Source organism: Mastigoproctus giganteus, chromosome 12 (genome assembly GCF_048544385.1).
Source record: "Mastigoproctus giganteus isolate SK-2022 chromosome 12, ASM4854438v1, whole genome shotgun sequence".
Taxonomy (NCBI): domain Eukaryota; kingdom Metazoa; phylum Arthropoda; class Arachnida; order Uropygi; family Thelyphonidae; genus Mastigoproctus; species Mastigoproctus giganteus.
This window is the reverse complement of record NC_143586.1, coordinates 120,958,819-120,971,437: the sequence shown is the minus strand read 5'-3', so window position 1 is coordinate 120,971,437 and position 12,619 is coordinate 120,958,819. Positions and strand designations below refer to the sequence as shown.

Here is a 12,619-nt window from a genome sequence, read left to right as displayed (position 1 = left end):
GAGAGAGAAAACGCTGGCTTTATATGATGGAGGATATTTTGTCAGTGTCCTATAAACACGGCGGATAATGCAAATGAAAGGTCAGTGCTGGCTATATTTATTCGAAACATTGATAAAATACAATTGACATTTTGGCTGAAATGGGCTTTTTACATACATCGATGAATAATTTACTCGAGCAGGCTGTCAAGAATGCTACTTTTTATCCATTAAAATTCTGATGCCGCATAACATCTTTCTATTCTAATGCAATGATAATCGTAACTGTTTTCTTACTAATTACAACAGAATTTATAATACACCAACCTCTACTACTCTGTAATAGTTGGAGTAAGGATCGGGTCTGTATAAGTGCTCCTTATTTCGAAAAAGGACAGGATTTATTTTCTCGAAATTCAGATGAAAAAAGCTGAGGAGTCCTCTTTTGACATTTACCGACCATTCTGGTTCTTCCCTCGGAACTTGGTACTTCTTGATCTGTCAAATTAAACAATTTATTTTAATTTTGGTATCGAGTAAAATATTTAGTTATCGCCACCTTAATTTTCAAGTTTATTCGGCCACATTTTAAAATATTTACTTATTAATAAGATTAACTTAGGCATTTGTAATTAATAAAACAGAAATCAGATAACGATTACGAACTTACCAATCCATTTTCGAAGTAAACCTTCAGCGGCTTCTCAAAGAGTTCAGCACCATCTTTAATTTCTCGGTAATTGAAAGAATGGTGTTCGAAGTCAGAAATAACTTCGTTTAGCAGATCAGACCTAACGTCGTGCATCTGAAATAATGCAAAAAGAAGATTGCCTATTTAAGTATATTGTAGTGGCATGAAATGTTAGGTAATAATAATTAATGGTACTTTTAACTTAGCAAAGTTTGGGGTGAGTTATTATTGCAGGCTGGAAGGCGATTGGCCACTGATATATGATCTTCGTCTCCCACATTTTTGTATTAACTATCACTTTTCCATAACACGAGAACCAACTCGTTTATTTCGTTCAGTAAATTTCAAGAAAATTAGGTCTATGTGATTTTGCGTTTTAGTTCTGTCAGTTCTGGTAAGCAAAACCTTCCAAACTTAACTGTTATGATGTTACCAGCTACATATCTGTATTGTTATTAGTAATGAATTACAAATAAATTTCTTCAACCTGTTGAGGACCGTGTTACCCACTCTTTAGGTATTTTAAATATCCTGAAGCTTTTTTTTTTTTTATTTCTGGAACCATCTCAGTTGCTTATGGAATAGAAAATCCATTGCCATGTGCCGTGTTAATATCGTAGTTTGTCGCATTTTAGGGCAAAAGCCTCAAGTTGTATAGTAAGTTAACATGCCTACAAGTTAGTGAAAATGCATCAGATCTGCTCGCAGTTAACTATAAATAGTTATAAGATTGGCATATACATAATGATGCCAATCTTATAACTATTTAGTAGTTACCTATTTAGGATAACGCAATTAGGATAACGTTTCGGGAACTTTTCCGGGACCCATTTTACACCATACTTGGCTGTACTGTTAACAGCCTCTTGTCTTTCCGAATGACTAAGTTTCCTCATGGAATGATTTTATTTGATTTAATCTCGCAGATTCATCCTCCTTATGTTTATTTTTGAACCCTTTCTACGAATATTTTGAAATGTGAAACTGTTTTTACTGACAAAATTTACCTGTACAATCCAATATCTTTCTCTGGGTTGAACGATGACGTCCGCTTCGAAGGCTGCAGCAGAATATTGTTGCTTAACCTGTGGGGCCCCAGCGTAGATAAGTCCTCTGTATTTGTACAGGTACTCCAAGTTACGGTCATAACCTGGTCAAAAAAATGAAAAATTCAGGAATTTGCGAAATAAAACAAGTTTAGAAACTCTGTTCAGTTCAAATTCTTACCATTCTATGCGTACGTGGGGATATATGATAAAAATGTTGAATATTTTCTATCATATTCATATATATGCTGATTTTTTTTTTTTTTTGTAGTGTATGGGATTTTTCGGCTAATTGCCTTAAGTTTTTCATGACCTTAGTAATGTATGTACAGCAAATACTACTAATATTTAGATAAAATTCATCTCCCGTTCCGTTTGGTTTAATGCATTCGATAATATGAAATGGGAAAAAGGAAATGAAATATATGAGACTGAAAACAGTTTCCCCCAAACGTGCAAAATAGGCATTTATAAATCCTACTAAGTTTTAGAAATAAAAGATATAAATAGCATCGTTTACAAAATAAAACACTTGGAACGGAACATTAGCTTAATGTTAAATAGCTTAAAGCTTAAACTCATCGCAGGCAGAATTGTCAACACAATGCTATATATAATCCAAAACACAGACTACAAATTAATAATGCTAAATTATAATGTTTATGCCGACTGATCTACATTTAAGGTGCTTTCAATCGTTGGTTATTTGTGAGTGGTATCTAGTACAGGCATCACTCACAAATTAATATAATAATTTTTAATTTAATATGTTAAAATCCGTTGGTAATATAATTACCAATGGAATTTTCGAAGATCTGGAATTTGAAACGCATTACTTTTCACCCATCAAATCAGATGGATGAAATTAAATTATTATTAAGTTATACCGTTCTGCATGGTTTTCGATGTTTCTGAACTAATAGCTGTTTTTAACTCAGTTTTTTACGCTGATTTCAAATTTTTATTCACAAATCACTTAAGCGGATGTCATGCGTTCCATTATTGAATGTATTAAGTTGGGAGAAAATGTTGCCAATTTGTAAACTAAATCTTCACATGTCGCTAACACTGCCTTCATTCGTTTGTTTTGAGATCTACATGAAGCAGTGTTCACCAAAGTATGCTCAGGTTATTTTTGTTGTTACCGTATCAAACTTGTGCTGAAAAGTGAATAAAATGTCTTCATGGAAGTGTTTGAACAATCCGAACTGTTGTTATCCTTGTATAAGTTATATCATGACATATTACACAATTTGTAAAAAATGTATATTGTGCTTACTTTGGAGTAAAACTCTGACTAAGATAAACAGTGAGCTCCATATAAAGTTTGCCGAACCTGTGTTGAAGCATTGAGGTTGTGGAAGTATGGTAAAAAGAAGGCTATGTCATTTACAGGTGCCAAGTGGGCAAGTGCGTAGCACACTCTTCTTGATTAGACCGGGATTCGAGCCCGTGACCACCAAATACGGAGGATGCAGAAAGGTCAGGGAATGACCACCGCATATCCCCCGGGCAATATGGCCTTAGTTGCTAATGCTCCTAAAAAAAAAACAAATAACAAATAAATAAATGTCATTTGCAATTCCCATGATTGGCGGGAGCGTACAAACTACTGTGATGACTATTACTTTTGCTTAGTTAATGTAGAGAGATAAAATACAAAAGAGTAAGAAGGGCATTGCGCATCCTAATATTTCATCTGTCATTAGACCTGGTCTGGAGATAACCTGCCGATTCTATGCCCTCCACTTATATTGAAGAATATAGCAGCAGATAGTGCTGAAAGTGAAGCTTTTGAAGATGAAACTGAAGTCTAAACGCCTAGAGACATTGAGTCCAGCCCTCAACTGTTTTCACAGCGAACTCAATGATCTGATAAGAGATTTATTTTTTACTAAAGGCATCTGCAGAACTTCTTGGTTGTAGACTTAAGTCAAAAAATTTCTAGCACATGGGACGTTTTTCTGACGGTACAGAGAACTATATCCTACTTTTTGTGACGACGATTTTATGGTTTTTTCCAGTAATATAAATGACTTAATGAACTACTTAGGAATTAGTTGCAATCAAAGAACAGTTTCAAAGGTGTCGTTCCACAGTGGAGGTGGAAATAAGTCAATTCCAGTAACTCACATTTGAAAGAAACATATGAGAACTTAAGTCGTTGACAAATATTAAGTAGGAAGAAAATGGTTGGTTGGGCTGTGTGGACTTTAAAGTGATAGGCATGTTACTTGGACCGCAATCTGATAACACAGAAATGACTTAGTTTTTGTGTGCATGGGACAGTCAGGCAAGGAGTAAGCATGGGATGCTAAGGTCAGACCCAAGAGGGGCAGTTTTATGTTCTTTGATCCAGCTATTAAATGCCTGGATCAAAGAACCTGGTTCATTAACCACTGGCAAACCCCAGAACTGTCCTCCTTCCACCCTTGCACATCAAATTGGATTTGATGAAATAGTTTGTGAAAGCTTTACCTCAGGAAGGTCTCTGCTTCAACTACCTTTGTTCTAAATTCCCATCGATCACCCAAGAGAAGCTAAAACAAGGTATTTTTTTTTTTGTTGGATCTAAAATTCACAAACTGATGAGGGACAGTGATTTTTAGAGAACTATGGATAAAAAACAGACAGGGATTAGCTTCAGGTCCGTTGTTGAGCACTGCGTAGAAATAACAAGGATCCAAACTACAAGAATATAGATGAAAAGAGATTGGCAAAGTTCAAGAAGCTGGGCTGCAACGCGAGTGTCAAGGTATATTTTTTACACTCCCACATCAACGACTGCTCAGAAGCTCTAGGAAGCGTTAGTGAAGAACAGAGTGAGAGATTTCACCAGGACATTAAATACATGGAACAGGGGAGGTGGATTGCCAGCATGATGGCTGCCTATTGCTGAATACTGAAGAGGGACTGTAACGTAGAAAGACCTGTAAGAAAATCAAAGAAACGAAATTTGACCCATCGGAGATCAGTTTTTAAAATGAGAGGTGAGTGTTTAGTGGACTTTTTACCAAACTGTCCCTTTTTAATAGTATTTTCAACATGTATTTAAATATAAAAGTTTAGTGAATGTAGCATTGTTATAATTTCAGTGCGCAAATTCTGTCAACATTAATAAAAATTTGTTAAAATGAAATTTTCTTTCGTGATTTTTGAAGAAACCTGACGTGATGGAAACAAACGGAAGTTATTTTTGAAATCAGCATTAGAAAATGATCCAGAAATATCCTTTTCTGAGAAAACATCAATGGATGTTTTCAAAATGCAGAGTAGTGTTATTCTATTAAAACTTTACTTTCACGGTCAGCATGAAGACGAAGGTTCTTCATCTGATTTCAGTTCCTTTCTCCGGCTGCATGTTACCTAATGATTTAAACCAAGCAGAATTAAAGGCGAATTTTACTTAAATATTTGAAGCGTTGGCTATTTGAGATTTTTTTCCAGATTAATTTACACGAACATACTGTCCATTTAAAATGTAAGATGATACATAAAAAGTAACATAATGGATATCAGAAAAATTTCCCCACCTTAAGGGTTGATGAAAGAGTTTAAAATTTTCATGTCAGTTATTGTGATGATATATGCCAATGATCAAATTGGCTAAAAGTTCGAAGACGAAATAAACAAGATTCAGATCCTTTGGAGCGGTCAGCGTTGGTTGCAAAACAGTATGTCGGAAAGATTTCTAGGATGCCGAGGCCACCTATACGAGCAGTATACGAGGAGTCGCATTAGTTGGGCACTTTAGGAAATTGCAGTTCTTATTGGATGAAATTCGAGGAGAGCTGGTAAATGTGGACACCGCTGAATACTAGAACATACTCATTGTAGTCGTCTAGGACCATTCAAACAAACAAATATCACAGGGGAAGATCTAATAATTCGGATATACTAACATATTTTTTTTTTCCGAAAAGCACCATTAGTAGGGGACTCTCAGAGGCAGGTGTGCATTCTCACTTTGCACCGCACGGCATTACGTCGGCTTTCCTCACCATATCGTGCACAGGATTTCAGTGGTGCAGAGATAGAGGTGGAATAAAGAATGGCAACGGATTATCTTTAGTTAAGATTCTTCGGAGGTAGGGAGATAGCAGAAGGATAGCGTTTGGCTGCGCACTGGTGAAAGAGGTGTTTATACCAATCGAAATGATGGGCGCATATCTACAACTGCAGTTTGGATCCCTCCACAAATTTGTTGTAGACAAAAAAAAAAGGGGGTGAGGGAACCTCTCCTGATGATATTCCCCTTCTGAACGCTATATGCAAGAGACTACAATGTTCCACCTACCTTGTCATGTTGACATGGCAGCTGAAGTATCTGAATTCATCACTGCTTTCGCCCTCATCCATCGTTTCACTCGTCCGGGAGTTAATCGTTTGAAATAAACTAACCGCTTTCCTGAATGACACTACGTCTGCCTTCCATAATAGTCACGAAGCTAGCAGTGGATGGATTGCTATAAACTGATGAATTTGAATATAAATACTAATTTATTTATCCCTATTTTATGTTACTTTTTCGGGAGATAACCGCAAGAAGGGAGGGAGAACACATAAGCCAATGGCTTTTTAGGGGGTGTTCCCTTAAAAAAAACGATGAATAGTAAATGACAAAATTCAAAATGACAGGGAAAAGAGTCTGTTGCGCTTGTAACTAGTGAAATTTATTTATGGAATGTCATGTTAAAAAATATAACAGTGCAATTAACATGATAGCTTGAACAGCTGCGTTCAAGCTATCATTTCAGTACATGCTAGCTAAGTTTTAAAAACGCCTTTCAGTTTTGATTGCCATGTAAAATGTGACGTGGGTCTAATTTGTTCCTCTGACTGATCATTAAGAATATTTCCTTAATATTACTGTATTAACTACTTTAGTAGGCCAGGTTTTTAATTTATGAAACTGTAGCGTTGAAAAGCTCGCTAATTTAAAAGTAATTTTCATGAAATGCATTCATTAATTAAGCAACACACACACACACACACACACACACACACACACACACACACACACACACTTAAAGATTCAGAATTCACTTACCACTCGCAGAAGCACAGGCTGAAAATTAAAAAAATAATAATAGTTATTAATATGTAAATTTTTTCTAAATAAATTATCTAATTATTTCATTATATACAGATTGGCTTAAAATTTTTACTGTTGCGACTTGGAACCGTGTCAAAGGGTTCCAAAGGCTGAACCAGTTTATTAAGAAATTTAGAAGCCATTCAGAAATATAAAATATTTTTGAAGTTATTCAAAAATATTTTATATCACGCGAATTTAACGTTAAGGCACGTTTGAATTTTAATTTCATTGTTTCATTTTAGAAAAAATGGAAATTTGCCAATGAAAACTAAATTTATCATGGAATTAATATTAACTCTAGGTGTTCTGTAAGTTATAGAACTGACTTAGTACGTGTCTGATTGAGGGGCCTTAATAGAGCCTACTATTTGTTAATTGAGAATTATTAATCATAAATTTTCGATCACTTCTGAATTTGACATCTTTATTTTAATTCGAAGGACAAACAAATTGATAACCATGAGTATATAAAAAAATTAAATAAAAACACTTCATTTTGATAGCATACTTAATAATGTCATTTTAGGTATGGCATTTTACAATAAATATATAACCGCTGGCTTAGACATGTGTTCAGGTAATTACCATGCACCATTGATTCCAGATAGTTGTGCATTTTGTAATTAACATGATTTCTTAATTAATATTCATGCGCCTTCACTACAGTTAGCGAATGCTGTTAACAGTGATTGTTTTGGTGATAAAATTATGTGAATATCATATTTTGTTTTCCAGTTTTTTTTTTTTTTTTTTCATTTCTTACCAAACACGTTCCCATCAAAACAAGTCGTCTCTAAGTGGTCTCTTTCTTAGTCTTTTTCCTCACAGTTGAGTTCCCATAAAGTTTCGGATTGCTCCTCAATATAATATCTGATTAGCATTAAGTAGGAGGAATGTCATCTTTTTAGATGATATTCCTCCTACCAATTCCTTTATTTTCTATTTTGCTTCTTTCTTAAATATCCTTAACACCTCCATGTAAATTTCGCATTCGGCCAAGACATTTATTCTTTAATATTTCTAATTTATTTGGTTTACACTTTGAATCGGCCTCTAACCCTAGTAATAGTGCAAATTCATTTCTGAATCGATGAAATACATATGTCTATATATATTTTTTTTATTATTATTTTTTATTATTATTATTTTTTAAATATTTTCTGGACCTCCGTACTTGGACAAAGTAGTCCTTTTTCCTATTAGACACGTATAAGTTAAATCAAACAGAACTTTTAATAATTAGCCTTATTCTTGTAATATTTGTAACTGCGCCGACTTATATTAATATCAAATAAACAGAAGGAAATAGTTGAAACATACCGGAAATTGCCGCCAAGCAAAAGAGGAAGCTGAACATCTTGCCGCGAGAAGATGCAGAGCACAGATTTCCAGTTATTTGTGAAAACTTTATATAGCCGCTTCTTTAGTGGACTCTGATTTCTTACATAATGACCTGGTTGAGGGAGGGGGTTAATCATTATCTGATATCTTGACAACGAACCGCACGTGCACTGTTTATACAAGCGGAGATGTCTGGCGGTGTGAAAGACCTTCGTAACTGCTGTTATCCGTAACAGTTTTCTGCCTAAGAAGGTAGAAGTCCGATGTAGATGTAGTGACCCCACTAACCTCCAATATTCCGATGGTCTCGTGAACAGTAACGCGTGGATGCAGTTACTCAAGCAGTTTGTGGAACAGTTTAAGTGACCTCTGCAAATACATCCCATTCTTTCCAAACGTGTTCTGCTCTCCTTACGGTCGGTTTCAAAATAATCGTTTAGTAAACATTTCATTCTACAGCGTGAACTCTTCGCTCCCCTATTTTATTACCTCGCAGTATAATTCCAATTTAGGTATAAACAAAATTCATACAGATAAATCCGTATCGGAAGGCTTATAAAAAGATGTATAACCAGTTAACAATTGGGAAGATAAAATAATACGTGGTGTATCAGAGTTGTCAAATATCAAAGTAAAAAACGTGATTCGTCAAATGCATATAGTAATGCCACTCCTGGCATTACTATATAAAGTGATGCCAGTGAACAAATTAAATGAATTTGGGGTTCTTTTGATCAAATCAACTAAGGCCAATGCGACACGATGCCACTTCAAAAATACGAGGTGAAGAATTTTATTTCGGCATATATTGCATTCAGGAGAGGTACAGAAGGGTGGGAGAAGAGAAGTGATCTTCTGACCAAAAATTGGCTAAAGGGGGGGAAAACGTTCCCTGAGTTTTACTGGTAGGCCCAGTGACCTTAACTTCTGAAATAACTTGCAGTAAAGAGAAGATGATAGTGGGGCGTGTTGCAGGCCAAATGATTAAGTAATATGACAAAAATCTCTTTAGGCAGATTGAATGGGCTGGTAAGAGCAATTGTCTTACTGTGGGCAACTTCATTCTCCCATGGATTGGTATATGTGGACCGGGAATACACTATATGATGAAAGGTTTTTGAACAAACTGGTTAATTGCTACTTATCCAAGTATGTCCGAAAGAGTAAAAGGGGCTATAATATCCCAGATCTGGTTCTTGCTGTGGAGCATGACTATGTGAACAAGCTTTATAACGGGCGAACCGATAGCAGGTAGTGACTGCAATATATTAAAATGGATTTCTCAAAAGAAATCCATTTTAAACCTATGTGATCAGAGGAAAAGGCAAGAGCTTCAGTGTTCAGAGAAGGGACTACAATGGAATGAGATATTTATCGGGCTTGATTAACTGAGTCACTATTATATGGTATAGAAAACAAATAAATGTATGCTATAGGAAATATCCACAAACGTATCGTATTCTGCATCGTACGTTGGCCGAATTTGCTGCTGGTTTGTGGCAAGTTCGGCCAACTACGATGTAGAACTAGATGGCGGATGAGTTTGAGCGAAAGAAACAAGAATGAGACAGGTACCCACAGTTATGTGACTTCGATTTTTGAGAGAATATCATAAGAGAGTATATAAAGAAGCGAAAACACTAGCAAAAAGAAATAAGATGGTAAAGAGAAGTGAGAGGAAGCTCTCATGTGTGTGTTTACAAATATTTCGGTATGCTGCTTTTTTTTTTTTGGACATACACTCTACCGGCAATTTTCCGAAACTTCATGGATGTACTGTGGTTCTGCCATTCCTAGAATTAAATGATCAACCTGTGTAATTAAAAGGGCTGCATATGAGTGTATCGAACCGTGGGGAATCCCGTAGTATAATGAGAGCGTCATTATACTACGGGAAATTGCTGTTGCTTAATGTTTCACCAATCTACAAAGGTTGGTGCTAAAGAGAAATTGGATAACTATAGGCCGTTAGTTTTACTTGTGTGTAGGGTGATCATGCTTTACAGTCTGGTAATTACTATGATGTAGTTTTTAATAAGTTGGATGCAGATAACAATTTTATTTTGATTACAAATATCTAGACTTTATTTAAACTTTTAATTTAAACCTTACTACTATATAAACTAGAAGAAGTTGGAGTTTCTGGTAAGATTCTATTATTGCAGGCTGTCTAAAAGATAGTAGGGTTGTTATAAGTGGTCAGGGTGGACCAGTCTAAAAAGTGGGGTCTTTCAGGGCTCTGTTGGGTCCTCTCCTATTCGTAATTTTCATAAATGATATTGACGAGGATATCCAAGACCAGATGCCAAAGTTTGCTGAAGGTAGGAAGGGTTGTTAAATTTTAGAGCCGGCCATGCTGTTTCAAAAAGACTTGGATCGGTTGCATATATGGTCTGAAAAATGGCAACTCGGAGTAACTGATAAGCTAAAGGGGAAGGTGGATTAAAAAGTGGTCCAAGATGGAAAAGGTTTAGGTGTTTTGATTCAATCTAACACGACATTTTTCATTCAGTGTAAATAGGCGACTAGGAAGGCACATGTTATCCTGTTCATGATTAATAGGGAGTAGTATGTCATTATCTTTTTCTTTCTGTACAAGAAGATGGTTAGATCTCATTTGAAGTATTGTATTCAGTCTAGAGACACCTTTTAAAAAAAGTTAGCTTGTGCAGAGGGTTCAAAGAAGGGCGATAAGGGAAAATCGCCTTTTTAGCATCAATGCATATGAAGAACGGCTTAGAAAGTGTGGACTGCAAAGTTTGACAACTGGACATCTAAAGGGAGAGATCTGATCGAAGTATACAAGACGTTGAAGAGGGTTGAGAAAAATGAATGAGGAAAGTCTCTTTTCCATTGTAGGTGAACAAGAATCAGGAGGTACAAATATAAAATCTCGGGGAGTTTACCTCAATATAGTACGTATGATACTCTCCAGAAATTAAAACGAAAAAAATCGAAAAACTTACATTAGAGTAACAAATTGTTTAAAAAATAATTAAAAATAAATTTAACGCAATTAAAAATAAGAAAATTAATTAAAAGGATTAACGAAAAAAATTGCAAAATTTAACGAAAAAAATTGCGAAACGATTTTCCTTCCTATTCTCTTTTTTCGTTAAATTCTTTTATTTAATTTTCTTATTTTTAATTGCGTCAAATTGATTTTTAATTATTTTTTTAACTATTTGTTACTGTAATGTACGTTTTTCGATTTTTTCGTTTTAATTTCTGGAGAGTATCATACGGAAGTGTTCTACGTACTATATTGAGGCAAACTCCTCTTATTATTTTACAAATATTGATATCAACGTAGAACGTATTGAGCATTACAATTCTGGTTCATACTATCTAAAATCTCAGGGAATAACTGAAGACCGGATCTCAGAAAGTAGTGTATGGGCAACAGGTTGTGGGAACAGTGGATTGAGTTGCCTCCAAGTGTGGTAGGAGTACTGAGTACTTCTATCACACTTCTATCATCCAATTGCGCCAAGTTCATAGCGCGAGTGGATGGTTTCCTTGTGGGAACTGGATAGTATGAATATTTTGTCTTGTTTTATTATTTTTTTCTTTTTGGGGAATGTGATGCAGAAAAAGTTCGCTTTCTTGCATAATTTGGCCTTACTAACGTTAGTAAATACAAATTCATATATAATGATGAAAAGGCAACCAGTATATTCTTATAATATACTAATTACTCCGTTCACTAAGTGAAAAGGACGAATCAGGAGTCGTACAAAAAATACGATGAAAGCGCATGTATCGAATGGGCTTCAGAAAGCGGCATACAGGCTCACCAATCCTGCTTTAATAGCAGCCCGCAAATGTGATTTACCGAGGAGACTAAGCAAAGGAAAACGGAAACTTCTGCAAAATATTTATTAAACAGTGAACATTGTGAATAATAAATACATATGTAAACTGATAACCTAAATGCGAAATACGCAAAGATCAATGTAAATTTATAACAAATTATGATTCGTTGTCATTTCGCTTATTTGAATACCTCTTGCATTAATTACTTCTCAATTTCGCAAGCGCACTGTATTTGCATCAGCTTTTCGGATATTATAGAAAACACCAAATATTTTAATTTCTTGACGTAATAAAATCTTTTTTATCCTGCCCTATTGTTATCCCTACTTTTGAGGATTACATGGTACGAAAAAATCAATCTTAAAGTCGGTTAAATAATAAATAAATACGTGACTTTTTTTTTTTTTTTTAAGTACATCATCCTAATTATATAGGATGATGATGAGCCTCAAATAAAGAGGAGTATCTTTATTTGAGGCTCGATTAAATTTCTTTTTTACCTTTTGCATCTGTTAAATTGGGAAACACTTCCCTTAGGTAGTAAAATCCACTTCCTTCTTTATCAGAGCCTTAAAATTCATTCTTCATAATCCAAGTTTTATGTACAAAGGTGGAAAAAGAACCGATTTTGGTTCAATCAATGGAACA

General features: G+C 35.1%; 1 protein-coding gene across 1 annotated transcript in view; it reads right to left on the bottom strand.

Annotated features, from left to right (window-relative positions):
- Positions 1-8,183, bottom strand: part of LOC150077376 (uncharacterized) — a 105,193-nt gene extending 97,010 nt beyond the window's left edge. Inside the window, exons 1-5 of the mRNA XM_090385880.1 lie at positions 8,135-8,183; positions 6,767-6,784; positions 1,678-1,820; positions 650-784; positions 307-477 (exon numbers count right to left, since the gene is read on the bottom strand). Coding sequence (XP_090242006.1) covers positions 307-477; positions 650-784; positions 1,678-1,820; positions 6,767-6,784; positions 8,135-8,171 — 504 coding nt within the window. The 5' untranslated portion in view covers positions 8,172-8,183. The remainder of the gene's footprint in view (positions 1-306; positions 478-649; positions 785-1,677; positions 1,821-6,766; positions 6,785-8,134) is intronic.
- Between the last annotated feature and the right edge of the window lie 4,436 nt (positions 8,184-12,619).